Source organism: Euphorbia lathyris, chromosome 9 (assembly GCF_963576675.1).
Source record: "Euphorbia lathyris chromosome 9, ddEupLath1.1, whole genome shotgun sequence".
NCBI classification, from domain to species: Eukaryota; Viridiplantae; Streptophyta; class Magnoliopsida; order Malpighiales; family Euphorbiaceae; genus Euphorbia; species Euphorbia lathyris.
The window spans coordinates 48,123,529-48,144,910 of record NC_088918.1 but is presented as its reverse complement, the minus strand read 5'-3'; the positions used below and the strand labels follow the sequence as shown (position 1 = coordinate 48,144,910).

The window sequence follows — 21,382 nt, the reverse complement described above, 5'->3', positions numbered from 1 at the left end:
TCCGTCAACATCTCCGGTGCCGGTCACCCTAAAACAACCAAGGTCACTACGCCGAGTAAAGGAAAAACTGGGCAAGCTACTTCTTCCAAAGAAAAACCGACCAAAGCCAGGACCTATTCCAAGGTTTTCAACAACATTACCGAATGGAAAGTAGATTTCTCGCGATGGGTATCTGAGGCCTTCGTAACCTCCGAGCAACCCTTCTGCGAATGGATATCGCAAAATGGATGGACCGAGCTGTTCTCTATTAGGGATCACACTTATCCTGACCTTGTAAGGGAGTTCTACCACAACCTCCATGTTGCTGATGACAACTAGGACTGTCTGGCAACTGTGGTAAGAGAAAAGACTATCTTCATAAATCCTGACTATCTGGCAAACTTGCTGAAGCTGAAAAATGAAGGAGCAAAGCTGAGAAGATCTGGAGATCAGGACAATACTGGGTACGTAGTCACCTTCTGTAAACCTGAAGGCCACTCAGGAGAAGTATCCAGTTCCTCTATGGGTCAGCACCAAAAGATGGCTCACTATCTGCTGAGTTACTTCATCTACCCCAAGATCAACTGCACCACCTCAGTAACGAACTTCGAGCAATGCTTCATATGGCATATGCTGACATATAAGCCAATCAACATGCCCGTATTCCTCATTGCTGGCTTCCTAAGGAGTACCGGAACTCTAAGGCTGGGATCGCTCATCACCAGGATCCTCATTGATCATCAGATAGACCTAACTGATGAAGTTAAAGCTAGAGGATCTGAAATTACAGCAGCCTCGCTGAGGGCTTTAAAGTTTAATCAGCCTCTGAAGAAAGGAAAAACTGCTGCTGCTGATGAACAACAAGCTGAGGAAACAGCTGTCCCGAAGAAAGGGAGAAGAACTAAGGCTCCAGCTTCCCGCAAGAGGAAAGCTGTTGAGACCACTTCAAAGAAGGCTGAGCCTAAGGCAAAGAAGCCTAAGTCAGTTGCTGAACCAGGTCAGGAGACACCTAAGTCAGCTGAGAAAAGGAGCAGGCAAGATGAGCCTGAAACTAAGGACAGAACTGATGCTGACGTTCAGCCTCAAAAGAAGCAAAAGTCTTCTACACTGACTCCCATTAATGCGATCCCTACTGACATTGTTGTGCCTGGTGACTCTCACTACACACAGTGTCTATGAACTGTAGCTGAAGAACAAGAAGAAGAGGTGCATCTGGACGATCAGTTCATTGCACAAGTTGAGGAAGAACTAGATGGTGATAGTTCAGAAGATGACGAAGAAGAAGAGGCCAGCGGTCAGGATGACGCTGAGGAAAATGAGGAGACAACCAGTGAGATTGAAGCTGAGCAAGCCAATACTGAGTTGGCTGCTGGAGAAGAACAAGAATATGACCAACACAATGTTGATCAAGTACATGAGCAACCTGACCAGCTTGATGCTGAACAAGAAGAAACTTCTCCATCTCACTCAGGAGAATCTATTCAAGCTGACATTCCTCCTCGCAGAAGAAGATTGGTTAAGGCAAGTGAAAAGACAGTCAGCGAGCCTCCTGTACAACCACCAACTCTTCCTGACTTCGTTATTCAGAAGCCAACCCAGGACCCTTCTGCAGTTAAGCTGAAATTCTTCAAAAGACAACCACCTTCTACTACATCGGCATCTATTGAAAAGCAAGCCTCTGTTTCTTCCCAAAAGGAACATGCCGACTTAAATGCTTCCGCCAACTCAACAAGTTAAGTTGAGCCGATTACTGTAAATGCTGTTACTCCAAGCATGGTGCTGACTCCAAACATATCTGCCCCCGTCAGCACTGACAGTATTCGAATTTCTAGTTCTCCAATCAACATATCTGCCGATCAATCAGTTCTACCAGAACCTCAAGTGCAGATTGGAACCACACTACCAGTCACTGACCACGTCATTTCCTTGACTCCTCTTCCCACCGGTCATACTGATGTCACTGAAGGCTCTCAAAGTTACCTAAATGCCACTGAGTCTGGCAAAAGAATAATCGACTTAGTGCAAGCTTTGATCAAGGACCTTCAACAAGTTACTCCTGCTGTTGCTGGGTCTTCCACTACTGAGACTACTCAGCTTTCCCAAGTCACTCAGCTTCTCAACGAAGTTAAGGGATTCAAGGATTTGCTGAATGTCATCGTTACTTTTCAAGCACAGCAAGCTAAGCAGGATTCCATTGCAAAGCTGGCTGAGATCCAGCTGACAACTGTTCAACACTTAAACGCTCTATAACAACAAGTTCAGACCTTGTCAGCTGCAAACACACACTATGCAACTTCTGATGAAGTAAAGATGCTCTTTGCTCAGCTTCACATCGAGCAACTCAAAACCAATGAGCAAATGGTTTCTTATTCTCAGTGCTCAGTAGAGCAAATTGGTGAGGTTGTTCGATTGCTGAATCTGAACAAGCAAGAGATGGATACTGACGCTATGAAACAAAATGAAATGCTATCCATCACCAGACAAACCTTCAATCACATACATCACAGCAATGTTCAGCGTCAATACTATGACACCTACTTACTCAAAACATTCCATCAAGTCATTACTGGAATGACCGATGCACTTACATGGATAGTCAAAGCTGAAGCCTTCACTGTCAGCATGATCAGCGCTGCTGAGCTTAATATACCCATCGAAGTCTCAGATAATGGAGTGGCTATCTTTGATGGTGTCAATGAAAGCACCGACAGACTTAAAGCGCTGTCCACAGAACTGACCAGGGCCGTCTTAACCGACAGCTTTAAGATTCCTCCTCCCGATGCTGACAAAACGGGGGAGAAAGCACAAGCGAGAACACAACATGAGTCTAGTCAGTCCAAACAGAAGAAAAAGAAATAGATATAGGCTAGCTCAGTATAGGCTAAGTATTCAGTCTCTATGCCTGACTTAAATTTTTGTTTGTAAACACTGACTACCTATATTAAATATCAATACTTGCATCTTATGTTCAAACTCTGAGTTATGAATTATTTTTATACGATGCTGTGTATTATGTCATTATGTATCTTCAATTGAATCAACCTTGTTTAAATGCTTATAAAATTTATTGATTGAACCAAATGCTGATAACATGTTTGACATTGACTTATATATAGTCTTATAAAACTCATTGAACAACAAATTACTCAGCGCCCTCTGAATGTTAAAACCTTCCGCTTAACACTGAGTAAAATAGAATATGTTCCATGAACTGACCTATATCTGAAAACTGACCTTAGACTTACTCAATTAAATCTTTAAATGTTTAGAGTAAAACTAAGTCAGTAGCTCAACCCTTATGGGGGAGTTTGCTAAGTTATATAAGGTCAACTATCATGGGGGAGCTCAATACTGAGTTCCTCGCTGAATAGTTTTGCCAACATCAAAATGGGGGAGTTTGTTGAAACACCTTTCCACATAATTTTGATTTGACAAAATTGTTTAAGTATAATTTAAAAACATATTCTAAAAACACTAAGTTTAAATGCTTTGATTTATTCTACTAATGTGTTTGTTCAATGTTGAGTTAAATTGTTTATAAGACATAAGGATTAAAAGGCCCAAGCCCAATACAAGAGTCAAAGCCCAAGTCAAACGGTTCAATACAACTCGGCCCGCGTTTGTCAAAACGTTGTCGTTATAGACAAAACGCAACTCAACGGAAGAAGGATCTAGAAGACCTTCAAGGAACAACTTCGGAACGAAGCTGCTGAGTTGATTCGACAAAGCGTACAAGACAGCAGCTGGCTAAGGAAAACTTCCAGACAAAGTGTTTCCACTTTGGGTAAAGTTCAGACGACACAGTATGCTGTCCAGTTGACTTTACTATAAAATGAGAGACATTCTGCTGAGCTGACCAAAAGCTGACCGAGGACAGAAGATACCCAAATTTGATTGGCCGAGAGCTCTAAGCAAGTCAGGATGACAATGATAGGAAGCCGTTTCCCTCCAACGGTTATTTCGAAATTCGAAATGACCGATGCCTCAAGACGTCTCTATAAATAGTGCCATCAGAAGCTTCATTCCATACAGAACTTGATCAAGCCATTACGCTGACCAAATTTCTACGCAAGTTCTGCAAGCAAAAAGCAAAGCAAATCTTACACTACATTTCATATCTTTGTGTAAAAGTCTAGAGTGATTATTCAATCATCTAAGGTGTCTTAGCAATCATTGTTTAGGACAAACACTTATCATTTCTAGAGATTAGAAAGGAGAGGCTGAGTACTCGGTTATAGTACTCAACAAGAGATTAGGATTGAGTAGAGGTATAGAGGAAGGTACTCTTGTTATACTCAGTTGCTAAGATTGTAAAAGGTTTGAGGCTCTACCTTTAAAGAGCTCAGTAGAGGATTCGAAATCTCGGAACGTGTTCCGGGGACAGGACGTAGGCTTAGAAGAAGCCGAACCTGGATAAATCTGCTGAGTAACGTATTTCTTACCTTAAACTCCTTATATATATTGCTTGCTTAAATAACCAAAAACTGACCAAGTAAAGAGGTCAAGCTGAGTTGTGCGCATCGAACATCTGAGCTCAGGAATAGACTTTAAGTGCTATCTCCTGACTCAAGTCAAGAAACTGACCTAGTCACTAGTTGACTAAGCCAGTATCTTACTGATTACTCAGCGCCGCTGTTAAAACCACTTCTCTTAAGAAAAGAAGTCTGCCCTAAGAAATAAAAAGTTTAAATAGTTCCTAACCCCCCCTTGGAACTATACTTGTAACGTTATAAGGGACCAACATTTACCATTTCGTTTCTAAGCAAAAGTAGGGATGTTACCTCATTGTTGTGTTCCTCCTGGTCAGTTTCATCAGAGAGGTCAGCTTGCTCAGATTGAGATTGGTCAGCTCCATCATCTGCCATGAAACATATATTGGCAGTTTCATTCTGCTCAGCCTCTGATGAGGTTGACTCGTCACTATCACTCCATGTTGCCACCATTGCCTTTTTGCTTCCTTTCTTTTCTTTCTTTAAATTAGGACAACTTGACTTGATATGCCCAGTTTGGTGACACTCGAAGCAAGTGACAGACTTGGAGCTATCTCTCTTATATCTGTTGTCACTTGGCTCAACTTTATACCTGTCACCCTTTTTGTATGGCCTTTTGCTGTTCCTGTCATTTCTTCTGAACAGCTTCTTCATCTTTCTAGTGAACATGACTATTTCCTCATCATCAGTTGACTCAGCTTCTGTGGAGTCAGCTTTCATCACTAGAGATTTCTGTTTCTTATCTTCAGATTTTTCTTTTGCCTCAAAATTTTTCATAAAGATCTCGTGGGTCAGCATGGATCCGATGAGCTCATCATATTTGTAAGTAGTCAAGTCCTGAGCTTCTTCTACAGCTGTTTTCTTTGCTTGCCAACTCTTAGGTAAACTTCTCAAGATCTTCTTCACTTGTTCTTCTTCAGTGAAGTTCTTTCCAAGCCTTTTAAGCTCATTTATAATATTTGTGAACCGTGAGTTCATTTCAGAGATGTCTTCGTTCTCGTTCATCTCGAACAGCTCGTAGAGTCTCATATGCTGATTGACTTTTGACTCCTTAACTTTACTAGTGCCTTCATAGGTTACTTCAAGCTTTTTCCAAATCTCCTGTGCTGACTCACAACCTGAAATCTTATTGTATTCTGCAGCATCTAAAGCACAGTGAAGCATATTTATAGCCGAAGCATTATTTTGTAATTTTCTGAGGTCATCCTCTGTCCACTCAGCTTCGCTCTTAACAATTTTCTCATTGTTAACAGTTTATATGGCACATGTGGACCTTGAACAATTGCAAGCCATGCACTCATGTTTGTGGCTTGAATAAAGTTTTTCATCCTATTCTTCTAGAATGTATAATTAGATCCAAAGAATATGGGAGGTCTAGTAATTGATAATCCCTCAGGGATTATCTGTGTTGTTTGGTTTTCTGGAAGGAAACGAGTGCTGTTCTCAGCCATTTATGGGGATCCTCTCAAGATAGTTATATCTTTGAGTAGTGAGCTTAGGCTCTGATACCACTTGTTGGTCCCGTGTGATTAGTTCCAAAGGGGGGTTAGGAACTAATATAACTTTTTCGTTTAATTGTATGCTGACTTAGTTATTTTGCGAGTTTGTCAACTCAGCTTTTGGTCAGCTTGGCCAGATATGCTATAAGACAGCTTTGGCCGTATATTGACTAAAGTTGTTTTATTTATAAGTTAGATATTGACACTCTTGGAGGTCAGCTTCTAACTCAGCACTTGAAATTACTCAGAGTCAACTTTAAACAATTTTATATGCTGAGTAAACTTCACACACAACATATGCACATATATATATTGAGAGAGAGTTTAGAGATTACTCAGTATCACTTATCCTGGTTCGGCCTCTCCGCCTACGTCCAGTCCCCAGAGTCCTCCGGGCTTTTAGAATCCAATACTGAGCTCTTTAAAGGTAGAGCACAAACCAATTACAAGGCAGTTGAATATGCAAGAGTACCTTCCTCTATTCGTCTACTCAACTCCTACTAAGTGCTACAACCCAGCACCTAGATTTCTCTACCACTGAATGTTTACAACCAAACACTCAGCACAACACTCTCAATGTTACAATTGATAAACACTTGTTCATTTTCAAATAAAGAACACTTTAGAAGATTACAAGTAATCACTCTAGCATTTACACAAAGAATGGAAGATGGGTGTAAGATCTCTTTTTGTAACTAAGTGCTTTTGTATCTTTTCTCTCTTGTATTTTTCTTTTTGTAATTCGGCAATGATCCAAGAGGTTTGATTGTCCTTATATAGGGAAAATCTGTGATGGATCATTTTGAAATGATTTAGCCGTTGTTGTTAAAATGGCTCTTTTAGGGGACAGATTCTGGTCAGCTTCAGACTGTTCCGGCCATTCCCTTCCTCTGCATTCCTTCAGACGTCAGGCTTGTCTTCTTGCGTCTGGCTTGTCTTTTTGTGTCAGTTGTCTTTTACCAATAATCCATTGACCCATACATCTCGGAATGTGTCTTCTGCGTTTTTCCAAGGATTCAATTATTGGTACAGAGGGGCGGTAATCATTGTCTTTTAGCAAACGACTTTTTCATGCTGTCCTGAAGAATCACTCAGCTTCTACTGCGTAAATCATTGTCATTGGCAATCTCCAAGATGAGTATATTTTTAGTCAGCTCAGCTTCGTGAGACAGTTGTTGTGGGCGTGTATGTCTTTGTCTTTTGATGCTAAGTTTGATTCCACTCAGCTTGATACTTTAGGCTTCTATGCTGACCTCTTCCTGTCTTACTTTTTATATTTATCTTTATTTATATTTATACTCAACATTGAACAAACGGATTAGTACAATTAAAATAAAGCACTTAAATTTAATTGTCTCTCAATCATGGATGATTTTGTCAAATCAAAATCTTGTGGAAAGGTGTTTCAACAAACTTGTCTAAATCTTCTTTTATATTACTACGTAACAACATTCATGTCATATTAAGCAAGTTCATAGACTAATGAGACATATCTAAAGTTTAGGAGGCTAATTGTTTTGTTTTTGGTTTGGACAAAGTTGAGGAATATTCAGCCAAGAAGATACACAACACAACAAGTTAAATACATTTACTTACAGTGAACTTGGGATGGTAATGTGTGGTGGTGCGGGTTCAATCTCTGGTACGGGAACTTGTACCACTGGAAAAGGTATAAAAGAAGAAAAGGAAAGAATTAGGTATCTAAAACAAACAAAGAAAATTATTTGAGTCGTAGACAGTGTCCTTGAAGAAATAATTGCAACAACAACCTTAACCAATTAACACTTCATAATTACACACTTTGACACACACTTCCTCTTGTTGCTCTAGAGAAAGCTAAGATGAAGATAAATATATTGAATTATATTGAAAGAATATTGAGAAAGTTACGGAGTACAAAAAATAACACCAAGTTTGTACAGAAAACAATTGATTTGTGTTCCATTTAAAACCTTTATAAATGAATCCATGCTCCACATAATCTCTTACAAAGTGGATGTCAATACCAAAATGCTTAGTCTTCTCATGATTAACTGGATTAGCTTCTATTGCTATTGCAGAAGTGTTGTAATAGTAGAGTGGAATTGGCTTCTCAATTTCAATTTTGAAAGTTGCTAACAGAAATGAAATCCATTTTAATTCACAAGCTGAAGTGGCTAAACTTCGATACTCAGCTTTTGCTGAGTATCTGCTTACCGTGGATTGCCTTTTGCTTTTCTAGGATACTAATGACTTTCTCACGAACACATAGTATCCTGTTTTTGAACGTCTAATAAGCTTGCAAACCCCCCAATTTGCATCATAGTATGCATACAATGGTAATTTTGATTGAACATTTAGAAAATTCCTCTAGCTAATGTTCTCTTAAGGAATATGAATATGTGTAATGATGCTTCAAGGCGATGTTGCCGGGGACTAGTCATGTATTGACTGAACTGTTATATAGGGAAGAAAATGTCTGGATGTTTGAAACCCATATTTAATAACTTGCAAATAAGCCTTCTATAGATGTCTGCATTTTCCAGTGTTGCTTTATTTTTCATAGGTTGGAATCCTGAAGGCAATGGTGAATTAACTGTATTTTCTTCATTCATCTGCATATCTGCTAACATATCTTTAATGTATTTCATTTTTGATAGGACTACTCCTGCTTTTGATCTTACAACCTCCACTCCAAGAAAATATTTCACATATCCAAGATCCTTGAAAGTGAATTTCTCATGCAAGAACCTCTTCAAATCTATGATAAGATCTTCTGATGTATATGTTATCATCAGATAATCATAAAGTACAAGAGCAGTGAAATCCTCACCATTTTGTTTAGTGTAAAAGCAATGGTCGTGTGTTGATCTTATAAAACCAAACTATACAAGTTTAGCTGACATTTCCTTGTTCCACATTCTTCCCGCTTGCTTTAAACCATACAAACTTTTAACAAGCTTGAATACTTGACCTGGTTTAGCCTTTAAGTAACCCTATGGTGGTGTTATGTAAAGATCTCCTTTAATAAAACCATGCAAGTATGCATTATTTATATCTATTTGGTATACCAACCACTATCTTGTTGTAACTATTACTAGAAATATTCTAACTGTGACCAGTTTTTCCATAGGTGAGTAAGACTCTGTATAATCAAGGCTAAGTGTTTGATTGTAGCCTTTGACTACTAATTTTGCCTTAAATCGATCCATTGTGCCATTTTGTTTCCTTTGATTCTAAAAACCCTTAATGAGAAATGATTGATCTGCAAAAATTGTGGTATTGTACAAATGCCTTCATTATATCCTTAGAATATGAATGTTGCTCACAAAATCTATCATTCAACATGGTTCTCCCTGCTCTTGTAGTTTCAAGCTCAGGTCTCCAATGGATGCAATTTTCTCTGTAGACTTAAGTATCTATGTTAATGAATAGGGAACTAGGAACTCATGCGGTACTGTATGTGTTTGCTTTAAAGCAGATTCCTTAAAAGGAAAATATCCTTTATGGAATTTGACATCTCTAGTTGTAATAAACTGATTTGTATCCTTTCTATAGACCACATACCCTTTTTGTCCAGCTGCATATCCCATAAAAATTGCTTTAAAGGCCCCTTTCTTCAAATTTGTCCTTATGTGGATTCAGATTCGAAATAGAGCATTGACAACCAAAAACTCTAAGATGTGTATAATCATGCAATCTCTTATAAAATCTTTCAAAAGGAGTTTGCCATTGTAAATTTTCCACATGAAGTAAGTTGATGATATGAGTTGCTGTTTTTATAGCTTCTCCCCAAAACTCATTTGGTACCTCTGATTGAAATACAATGCCCTTTCTAGCTCTAGTAAATGTTTATGTTTTCTCTAAATGACCCCAATCTGTTGAAAGGTATAGGCACATGCTTTTTGATGTTGAATTCCAAAACTAGATAACATAGCCTGATATGTCGTACTAGTGAATTATGTCCCATTATCACTTCTAATAGTTTTAATCTTGTATTGAATTGATTTTGAACTAGAAGTATAAACTACAACATAGTTGTATGAACTTCTGTTTTAAAGGTTGACGAAATTGTTCATAATGCCTTTGAATAATCATCCACTATTGTTAAAATGAATCTTGAACTATTTGCAGAGCATAATTGATAAGACCCCCAATATCAGTGTGCAAAAGCTCAAGTACAGAATCAGAAACTATATTACTGATAGGAAAACTCAATCTGTGTTGTTTTGCAATTGGAAAAATTTCACTAGGAACCAAAGATTCAATAAAACTAATACTAGAACCATGCTTAAGCTTTTTCCAAGAAACATGACCTTGTTATGGGTCCCGCCCATATTTAAGGTCCATTTAATATTAATTTTGGCTTCTTTGAGAAGCTATATTAATGTGTATTTATTGGAATGAGTTGTATTCATTTAATATAAGTGAAGGAAGAAGAAAAGACACACACAAAAGAGATTTTCGGATTTGGCCTTTCTCTCTTTAGGCCAGTTCACGTTTTTATCGATTCTCGGAGATTGAACCGTCGGATCGTCACGATTTTTGGACAGGAGCTTCTAGACATATTGTTCCTTGTTCTCACCGTTGGGATCGCCGTTCGGAGGTCGGGAAGGTCTGTTCGGAGTTGGGGCAGATTGTAGATTGATTTCTTCTCTTTCTTGGTATTTGTCTACTTCTTGAAATCTCTTATTGTTTCATGATTATTGGTGGGTTATAAACCTTTTGTAAGACTTTGTTGGGTTTGTTTTGCTCAATTTTATCATAATAAGAGAAGTAGGGTGGACTCCTCAAACGTCCCGTGGTTTTTACTCTTCACACCGAAGAGGTTTTCCACGTATAAATCTTGTGTTGTTGATTGTGGTTTTGGATTTCCATTCTTGTGGTTATAGTTGCTATTTTGATTTGGACTTGGGTTGTGCTTTGGTTGATTGTTTGTTAGATTGATCCTTGTGGTGTTGTTATTGGTATTCCGCGTATTTGATTGTTGTTATTGGTAACCCGTCTTTTGGGTCCTTCAATAATATGTGGTGCCAAATTACATTATCATCATCTAAAATATTCATCAACCCTAAGTGTAATGCCTTTATCTCTCCCTTTTATCAATCCTGGTTGAAATGATCATTTGGACAACCTATACAACCCACCATCCATATGACCAACTAACAAAGTTTCTTTAGTCTTCGGTCTTTAATATAAAGTAGGTTGGGTAAAAACTAATGCCTATTTTCTCTTCTTGCAACAACTGGCCTATTGAAAGCAAATTAAACTTAAAAGTAGGTACATATAGTGCTAGGAAATAAAACATGTGTAGGCGCAGCGGAAAACAAATTTTTTTCTATTTCCATATCCTATAGGATCTGTTAATCGTGATTTCATATCATAAAAGGTTAAACATAAATACCTTATTTGAAAAACTATCTACCGTTGCAAACGAAGTGTCCATGTAGATCTATCAATCTTCTCAATGAACTAAATCAACACAAACCTTTCAACGTACTTGATCAACCTTGTATAACAATCACGAATAGAAGGCCTCTAACGGTATCAGCACAGACTAAGAAACGAATGAACAAACATGGCAATTATTTTATATTGAAAATTAGAGAGAGATTGCCCCCAACTTCTTGCGTTTAGGCCGGACCCCCTTATAGGGTTTATATAGGTTTTATTCCTTAATTATACTCCTAATCCAATTAGGTTTAATTAATTAATTAGTATTCTAATCGCATTAGATTTACATAATTCAATAGGAAATATAATTATTAATTCTATTATATATATATATATATAATTAGAATTCTAATCATATTAGAATTTACATTTCCTTGTAGGACTATAATTAGTTTAATTAATTAATTTATAATTGTAATCTAATTATAATTCCACTATAAATATATTAAGTAATTTATCCTAAACCAACCTATAAATTTCGGTCCCTCTAATTTTCTCCCTCAAAATTGGAACAATTCCAAATTATCATTTCGTCATTCGGTCTTAATTCTTAGTGTGTGACCAATTAGATTCTTACCGTAACTAGCCGTATACGTTTATTGTAATTAACTTAAATAAATAAATTCAATCAAAATATATAACAGAATGAGTGTGCAGACTCAGAATCCTCACATTCTCCTTGAGTTATAAGAAGTCAGGTTGATTCTGACATTTTACCTTTCAGCATTAGATGTAGTACAATACGGCCCTTCATCAACTATATCATTAAATGAATCATACCTATGGAAACTATCAAGTTACATATACAGAGACGTTTGTTTTACTTGTGCAGGTAAAATTAACTCTGAATAGATAAATTAAGTGAAATTTGCTTTTCATATCTTAACTGTATCACCTTGCAAGGATTTCAAGTTAATTCTCTATAAGAAGCCATGGATATATCTCTCATCTATCGAAAGTGATGAATGTCAATCTATCATTAACTACTCTGCAATTACTTCATGTGATACCTAATCTATGTCCGAGGCACACCCAGTATGTTGGATCGTGCTAGATAACAGAGTCAAATCATCACACCACATAATCTAGAATCGCATTAATGATTGAGTCTGAATATTATTTATACCTACTAATACTATTGAGATAAGACATCTGACACTAGAAAGATCCATCCATCCTGTTATCTCATGTCAGATCACAATCCTAATGAACTCATTCATTGGATTCACGTAACTGTCTATATATCCTCATATCTAAAGCTTATGAGATTAACTTTATGATCAGGAACAGAAGACATTGCTACATGCAAGTCTTTACAGTATTATATTAATCCTATAACATAATACTTAACTTGAGTTCATTTAAGCTTATCGATTAATTAGAATCATAAAGTATGGTCACACTGTGAGCACATGCTTTTTTGACCCTCGTGAAAAAATTATAGTTACCTTTTCTCAGTATGTTGTAGGTGGGCTCCACATCTCATCGTACGGAATCACGGATCGAGACCCGAGTTTCTTTTACGTATTTTATAAGTCAAAGTCAATCCTTTTCCAATTAGGATATAGATTTATTGACTGACTCTAATTTTAAGAGGTCTTAATGAGTCATGTCCCTTGAGAGTGTCATTACGCACTTTTCCGGGCTCAATTTGGAGGTCAAACGAAGAAGTTATGACCATCCGAAGTTTTCTGTACAAAACCTGGGATGAAATTGGGAATTAACCTTAAATTGGGTCATTTTTAGCCCTAGACCAAACATAAAAGTGTATATTGAAGGAAAATAGGTAAGCCTAGATGTGGTGGAAATATAATTTTTTTTTATCTATTTCCCTTTTCCCAAGATCCGTTAATTGTTATTTCATACAAAGAGGGTTTAAACATGTGTACCTTTTCTGTCGATCTATCTACCATTGAAAACGAAGTGCCCACTAACTTCTCAACCGTATTTCACGAACAATGAAATTAATATAAAAGAAAATGGTTAGTAATCAACTAATGAATAGCAATCTAAATTGATTACCTCTAAAGGAATCGACACGAGATCAAAGAGAGAGTAAACGAAAGAATAATTAAGACGAGTGGAAGTCTGAATAAAATTTTAGCCTCCAATACTTGCTTGGCCGAAAATCATAGGGGTGGGTGGGGACTATTTATAGTCTTCCAAATATTAACCCTAATCGCATTAAGTTTAATCACTTAATTAGAATCCTATTCCGAATAGGTTTACTAATAGATAAATAAATAAATATAATTATTATCTTTATCTATATCTTAATATAAATAAATAAATAATAATCCTAATCCTAATTAGATATTTATTTATGTTAGGGATTTAATTAAGTAGAGATATAATCACATTTAACCTTCTAATCAATACTATCACATAATGAGATAATTTAATTATAACTATAATTTAATTATAATTATTAATTAAATCCTTTTATCCCTAATCTTTATAAATTTATGCCCATCTCTTAATTACCTTTCCATCCTTTGATTCGAATTCCCATGTGCAACCCAATAGGTTATTACCGCTGCTAGTCGTATATATTTATTAGAATTAATTCAACCTGATTAATTTCAACTAAACATAACGAAATGAATTCGAAGACTGTTACTAGTAGAACTGTAGACATTCCCCTATAGTGATAAGAAGCCAAGTTGATACTGACATTTACCTTTCTGCATTAGGTCAACTATAATTCGATCCTTCATTAGCTATATCCTTAGACGAATCTGTAACTACGGAATATGTCAAGTTACATATAATGAGACGTCTGTTTTACTTGTCTAGGTAGAATTAACTCTGAATAGATAGGTTAAGTGAAATATCCATTTCTACTCTTAACATTATCACATTGCAAGGATTTTCAGATAATTCTCGACAAGAGGCCATGGATATATCTCATATCTATCAGGATGACGAATGCTCAATCTAACATTAGCTACTTTGCAATTATTTTATATGATACCCAATGCCTGCCTCACACACCCTAGAGTACTCTTTGTACTAGATTGTGTTTGAACAGAGTCAAAGCACCACACTTTAGAATCACTAATTAATGTTTATTTGAGTCTGGGGATTACTTATATCTACTAATGCCATTTGAGATGAAACAAGTGACATTAGATAAATCTATCCATCCCGTCATCTTAAATCGGGTCCCCAATCCTTATCAACATGGAATCTTTGCCTCATTTGGTTAGATAGTCAAACTGCCCATGTCAAGAATCAGAAGCGTGGCATCTCAAAGACAGAACGGAAAAGAGAAAAAAACCATTGGCTAAGTACACTGGCTACTAAGGATGAAAGGGGCAGAAGAGTCATTTCCCTCCAACGGTTATTTTGAATTTCGAAATAATCACCCTAAAAATGTCACTATAAAGCCCCATCAATTGCTTCATTTGGAATTGATCATCAATGCTGAATTCAAGAGCGAATCATTATTGAAGTTCCAAAAGCAAAGCAAAAATATATACACACTCATTGTATTCATTTGTGCAATAGCTCTAAGTTCTTTCATTGTGTTTTGAGTTAGAACAAAAAAAAAACTATCAATAGCTTAGAAAAGTTCAGAAGCTCTTTTGTTTGCTTCGATTATAAGTAAACAACGAGAGAGAAAGATAGATAGCTGAGTGTTGAGTGTAAAGAAAGGTACTTTATAGAGCCTCTGCATCTATTGTAAGGGTTTATGCTCTACCTATTGGAAAGAGTTCACTAGTGGAGTAAAACCCAAAAGAAGGTATTCTGGGGACTGGATGTAGGCAGGAGACCAAACCAATATAAATCACTGCGTAACAATTTCTCTAATCCTTTCCTTCTGATACATTTATGTTGCATGCTTCTGTGCTTAAAATTATATAACTTGCGCTTCTGACTATTTTACTCAATAGTGTGTTTAATCAAGTCACACAGAGGCTATCCAGTTGTGTATCCCAGTGTTTAATGTTCAGAAGCAGAATCAAGCTTTGTTCCTGTTGAATACAACAAGCAAAGTTTACCTCTGATTCCGGGCAGCCTTGTGCCATTGAATTAATTCTGAGAAATTTTTATAAAGTCTTAAATTTATTAATAGTTCCATTCACCCCCCTTTGAAACTATATTCTATCTCACAAGGGAGCAACAAGTGGTATCAGAGCCTAAAGCTCTGTTTATTAAGATATAACTATCTTGAGCCAGATCCCTAATGGCGGTAAATAGCACATGGTTCCTTATAGGAAATGAGACAACTCAAATCCTCCCAGAAGGATTGTCAATAACCAGATCCCCATTGTTCTTTGGATCAAACTATACATTCTGAAAAAACAGAATGAAAAATTTCATCCAAGCTCAGAACATGAGTGCCTGGCCGACAATAGTGCAAGGCCCCTATGAACCTTATGAAACGATTGAAGGAGTTAAGACTTTGAAAACTGAAGATAAGTGGTCATAGGATGACTTGAAGAAGCTTCAGACTAACGCTTCGACTATCAATATGCATCATTACGCTCTAGATGCTGTAAAGTTCAATAAAATCTCAGGATGCGAGTCATCAAAGGAGATATGGGATAAACTGGAAGTCACCTACGAAGGTACCAGCAAGGTGAAGGAAAGTGAAGGCATATCTGACATGAATGCTAGATTCACCAACATCATATATGAGACTCTATGAACTCTTTGGGATGAAGGAAAGTGAAGGCATCTCTGACATGAATGCTAGATTCACCAACATCACAATGAGCTTTGAAGACTTGGAAATATTTTCTTAGAGGAGGGACAAGTCAAAAAGATTCTCAGAAGCCTCCCAAAGGATTGGTAGGCAAAGAAGACAGCCATTAAAGAAGCTCAAGACTTAACGAAATATAAGTATGATGAGCTGATTGGATCCCTTATGACTCACAAAATATCAATGAAAAATTTCGAAACCAACGAGAAGTCAGAAGATAAGAAGCAGAAGTCAATAGTGCTTAAAGTCGATTCTTCAGAAGACAGCACTACTGACGATGAAGAGATAGAAATGTTCACTCCAAAGATGAAATGGATGTTTCGGAAAAGTGATCAATATAAAAGGCCATACAGAAGGTCTGAGAGACTAAGAAGAGAACGAGGTGAAAGCAAAACTCAGAAGGACTCTTTCCAACCCATCACCTGTTTTGAGTGCCATCAACCTGGACACATGAAGTCTAACTGTCCAGTGCTAAAGAAGGATAAGAAGTCTCAGAAAAAAGGGTATAAAAATTTAAAAGAATAAATAATATAATCAGTATAATTTTATACTTTGATATGCAATAATAAAAGAAGAGACTAAATAGTTAGTTTAGATAATTTAAGGACCTTAAATAATACGTATAGACTGATTAAATGATTAGCTAAAGCCATAGAAATCAATTGATGCGTTTAGCTTTTTTTAATTTATTAAATAATGGATTTATTTCTATTTTAAGTTACCGATATTTAATTTGATTTTATAGAAATTTATTTATAATTAAAAAATAAATTAGTTGAGTTTTTGAGATGAGTAGAATGAAGAAGAGAAGAAAAAAGACTAGGAATAATAGATGAGAAATAATTGACTATGCAAAATTAAAAATAATATACAAGATAAAAGGATAATGATCCTCTTTGGTAAAAAAATTTCAGAATTTTCTTGGATTAAAATTAGAGATGAATCATTTAAAGATCTCTAATATTGGTTATTGAAAAGACATTTAAAATTAGATGGTTTTGCTTAAAGCTCCATCTAATTTTTTTTTTTTAGGACATTTTCATTCCTAATTACTATACCTTCATCTCATCTCAAATAAAGATTTTAGTGTAGGTATAATTGACCAGGATTAATTAATAGTGATGATATTTCCTTAAAAAAGGGTCAACTGCAAAAGCAAAGAAATGAAAGGACAGAAATAGAAACAAAAAGAGAAAACAATTATCTTGTGATGATAAAACGTAACCAATAAAAAGAAGAGAAGCAGATAAGAGAAAATGAAGGGTATGTCGATTTGGGTGAACCAGAATGTGTGTGCACATACTCTGAAATTCCAAATCAAAGCAGCAAGCAATGTCCAGCAGCTTATGCAATCTGGTGCTATCAAGGCCATACCAGCAAAGGATGCAGGCGTTGCCATTAGGTCAGAGGGGTTCACTCTGCTTGATATCAGACCAGAATGGGAATTGAAGAAAGCTAAAGTGGTTGGATCATTGTCCGTACCTCTCTTCATCCAGGATATGGATAACACTCCATTAACTCTTGTCAAGAAGTGGGTTCATTTTGGCTACATTGGATTCTGGACTGGCCAATATTTTACCACCATCAATCCTGACTTTCTCCAGCAAGTCGAGGCTTCTGTCCCCGATAAGAATACCAAGCTGCTTGTGGCTTGCGGGGAAGGGCTCAGGTATGAAACCTACTACTTACTTGTTTCTATCCAGTCCAATTTCTTATGATCATCCATCCATCATGGTTTCAGGTCAATTATGGCAGCTTCAAAGTTGTACGAGGGAGGATACAACAACCTTGGATGGTTGGCTGGGGGATTCAATCGTGCTGCCGATGCTGATTTTCCTGCAATTGAAGGCCCCGAGAAGTTGCAATATGCAACCATTGGGGGTGTGTCATATTATTTTCTTAAATTACTTGTGTTACTCAAGGCTGTGGGCAATGGCAATGATTAGCTGTTTTGTTTTCATAATCATATCATATTTGAAACATCAAAGTCTTTAACTTTATAATAATATGAATATCGTTGCAGTATTACAAAGTACATCTTCAACATGAAACAAACAAACACACTAGAGCATGTAATACACTAAAAAGTTTGAAATTGTTGCAGAATTTGGAAACTGTAGTATTAGCTGCACTGCATCCCTGTGATACCACAATCAATCAAAAATCAGCTTAAGCAAATCTAAACAATATGACTAATTATCATTGAATTGAATGATGAGACAAAGTGAAATCAATTCATACCTGATTATTGTATTTATTCAGACCTCTTAGCGAACCTCTCAACCTTATCATCATTCAAATTGATCCCCACCATAGCCTCACCAAGTCCACAACTGACCTCCGCCAGCACATCCGGATCGCTATAGTGCGTAACAGCCTGCACAATCGCTCTAGCCCTCCTGGCCGGGTCACCGCTCTTAAACACTCCTGAGCCGACAAACACCCCATCACAACCCAACTGCATCATCAACGCTGCGTCCGCAGGTGTCGCCACACCTCCAGCAGCAAAATGCACCACAGGTAGCCTTCCAAGCTGCTTCGTCTGCATAACCAAATCGTACGGTGCTGCTATCTTCTTAGCAAAAGTAAACACCTCATCATCATCCATATTCCTCAACACTCTTATATCCCCCATCACAGACCTCACATGCCTCACCGCTTCGATTATATTCCCTGTCCCTGCTTCACCTTTCGTTCTAATCATTGCAGCTCCCTCGCGTATCCTCCGAAGTGCTTCCCCCAAATTCCGGCAACCGCAAACGAAGGGGATACGGAAATTGTGTTTGTTTATATGGTTTTCTTCGTCGGCCAGAGTCAGAACTTCACTCTCGTCGACATAATCAACACCTATGGCTTCAAGAATTTGAGCCTCCACAAAGTGTCCGATTCGAGCCTTGGCCATGACTGGTATAGTAACAGACTGTTTAATTTCTTTAATAAGCTGAGGATCGCTCATGCGGGCTACGCCACCTTGAGCTCGGATATCAGCAGGGACACGTTCCAAAGCCATAACTGCACAAGCTCCTGCTTCCTCAGCGATTCGGGCCTGCTCGGCGTTAACGACGTCCATTATAACACCGCCGCGGAGCATCTGAGCAAGGCCTACCTTGACGGAAAAGGGGGACTTTTTAGCTTCGGTGATTGCTCCATTACCGTAAACTGCTACGACTCCAGTTCCGGCCATTTCTAGGGTAATGAAATGAGGAAGAACAGAACAGAAGAGTGTAATCCAGAGGAAGAGAAGGTGGCGATAGAATAGAGTGGCGGTGGAGAAGGGGGGTTGGTTAAATAGAGCGGTGGTGACGTATTATTCTTGAGATTGTGATTGAATCTGACGGTTGATTAAGAGGGTTTAGAATAGTGGGGATTAAGTTGCGTCGTACCGAAACCAAATAGATTGGAGGCCACGCATTTCGCAATTATGGGCTACGTGGACACTTATCATACAGTGGTTCAATGCTTTAATCCGTGTATTTACTTCTTTTTCTTTCAAAATTATACTAGTATTGTAGAAGCTTTTACTTAAATCACCCTATTTCATTCAACACGTTTTTTAGTAATCATAATTTTCAATTCCAAACAAATAATAGTAATACTACAAAATTTGGTAAAAGGCATTAAAAGTTCTTCATTTTTAAAGTAGTACTAATTTATTTTTAATTAGTTTTCGCATAATTTTTGTTTCCCAACTAATGTTTAGGCAAAACGTTGTTTTTTTTTTTTTTTTTTTGATGAAGGATGCTTAAAATTGATTAAATAGGAGAGTTTACATCAGAATGGATACAAGGTCAAATAGGGTCAGGTAGGGGTTAGCATCGGTTCGGTTCGGTTACTAACCGAACCGAAATTGGTTATATTTTCATAACCGAACCGAATAAGTTTGGTAACCGAATTTGATTTAACCGAAAATTTTCGGTTCGGTTACCGACCGAATAACCGAAAATTCAAAATATTTAATTCTTTGTACATTTTTATTTAATTAGTTTTCAAATAGTATCCTTGTACAAAAGTTACAATTGAATAAATTAAAGGATACTAAACCAAAATATATGTATACAAAGATAAAAGTGTATTTTTTAGGGTTAAACTTTTTATTTATATATATATAAAGATAAAATTATATTTTAAATATGTATATATGAAGTTCGGTTCGGTTATCGGTTACACCGATATTTTTTCCAATAACCGAACCGATAACCGATTACCAAATAAAGCTAAAATTAAAACCGAACCGAACCAGAATGTTAAAATAACCGAACCAAATTAAAATTCTGGTTCGGTTATCGGTTTGGTAATCGGTTACCGGTTATTTTGCTCACCCTTAGGGTCAGGCACATCCTCGATAAAAAAAACAGGGGAGAGGAGAGAGGCGTTGCCCATTCGGCAAGCGCATGTGCAGCACGGTTACCCTCCCTATGTACAAACGAGAAAGAAATAGATCCAAAAATCGAGCTCCAAGCCAAAACATCCTGATATAAGATAAATTACCGAGATTGTGGTAAAATTCCCGAGTTAAGAGCTTCCACAACCATTTTCGCATCCGATTCCACAATGATATTATTGAAACCACAGTCCCTCGCAAGGTATAATGCTTCAAGAATGGCTTGTAGTTCAGCCTCCTCCATGGTACTGCAGGTTTGGATTGGGATACCAGCCGATGCCATAACCAACCCTTCGGAATTGCGTGCCACCACGCCTGCCCTACACACTTGGCCTTGGCCCCCATATTTGGCGTCGCTATTGATTTTAACCACTTGGGGGGAACGACCAAGCTTTTGTAGGATCACGGCCTGGCAACACAGAATTAACCGGAGGGGAAGGTTGTTTCGTCGGCAGTCGATAATCAGCCAGCAAAACCCACGCTTGATTGTGGAGTTCATCGTCCGGGATCCATATCGCTTCATGGACCACTTTATTTCGCCTATGCCATAACTTCCAGCAGAGGACTGCCCATAGACGTGTATCTGCCTCGGTTAGACTCTCGCTGCAGCAGCTTACCCAGGTCTGTATATCTGGTGAGCAATTTTGTCCACCCGTTTCACAAGGTCTGCCGATTTCCAGAATTTGCGAGCCCACCTGCAATGCACAAACACATGACATAGAGATTCATTAGTGGAGAAGCACATCGGACAAGCTTGCGGAACCTATATTCCACGAGAAGCGAGATTCCCGAAGCATGGTACAATATTTTTAGCCAGCCGCCAAATGAAATGCATGATTTTCAGCGGCACTTTCAGCTTCCACATCCTTTTCTGTGCTGATGTGTTAACCGA

The 21,382-nt window shown here is 37.4% G+C and overlaps 2 protein-coding genes across 2 annotated transcripts; one reads left to right on the top strand and one right to left on the bottom strand.

Moving 5' to 3' along the window:
- The first annotated feature begins 17,285 nt into the window (after positions 1-17,285).
- On the top strand, positions 17,286-18,144 carry LOC136205671 (rhodanese-like domain-containing protein 10). The gene is made up of 2 exons (XM_065996368.1): positions 17,286-17,778; positions 17,851-18,144. The coding sequence occupies exons 1-2, from the start codon at positions 17,366-17,368 to the stop codon at positions 18,053-18,055; spliced, it is 618 nt and encodes a 205-aa protein (XP_065852440.1). The 5' UTR covers positions 17,286-17,365; the 3' UTR covers positions 18,056-18,144.
- On the bottom strand, positions 18,081-19,376 carry LOC136205672 (probable pyridoxal 5'-phosphate synthase subunit PDX1). The gene is made up of 2 exons (XM_065996370.1): positions 18,351-19,376; positions 18,081-18,248 (listed from the first exon to the last, which is right to left on the bottom strand). Exon 1 carries the CDS (start codon positions 19,291-19,293, stop codon positions 18,364-18,366), a length of 930 nt encoding a protein of 309 aa, XP_065852442.1. The 5' UTR covers positions 19,294-19,376; the 3' UTR covers positions 18,081-18,248; positions 18,351-18,363.
- Between the last annotated feature and the right edge of the window lie 2,006 nt (positions 19,377-21,382).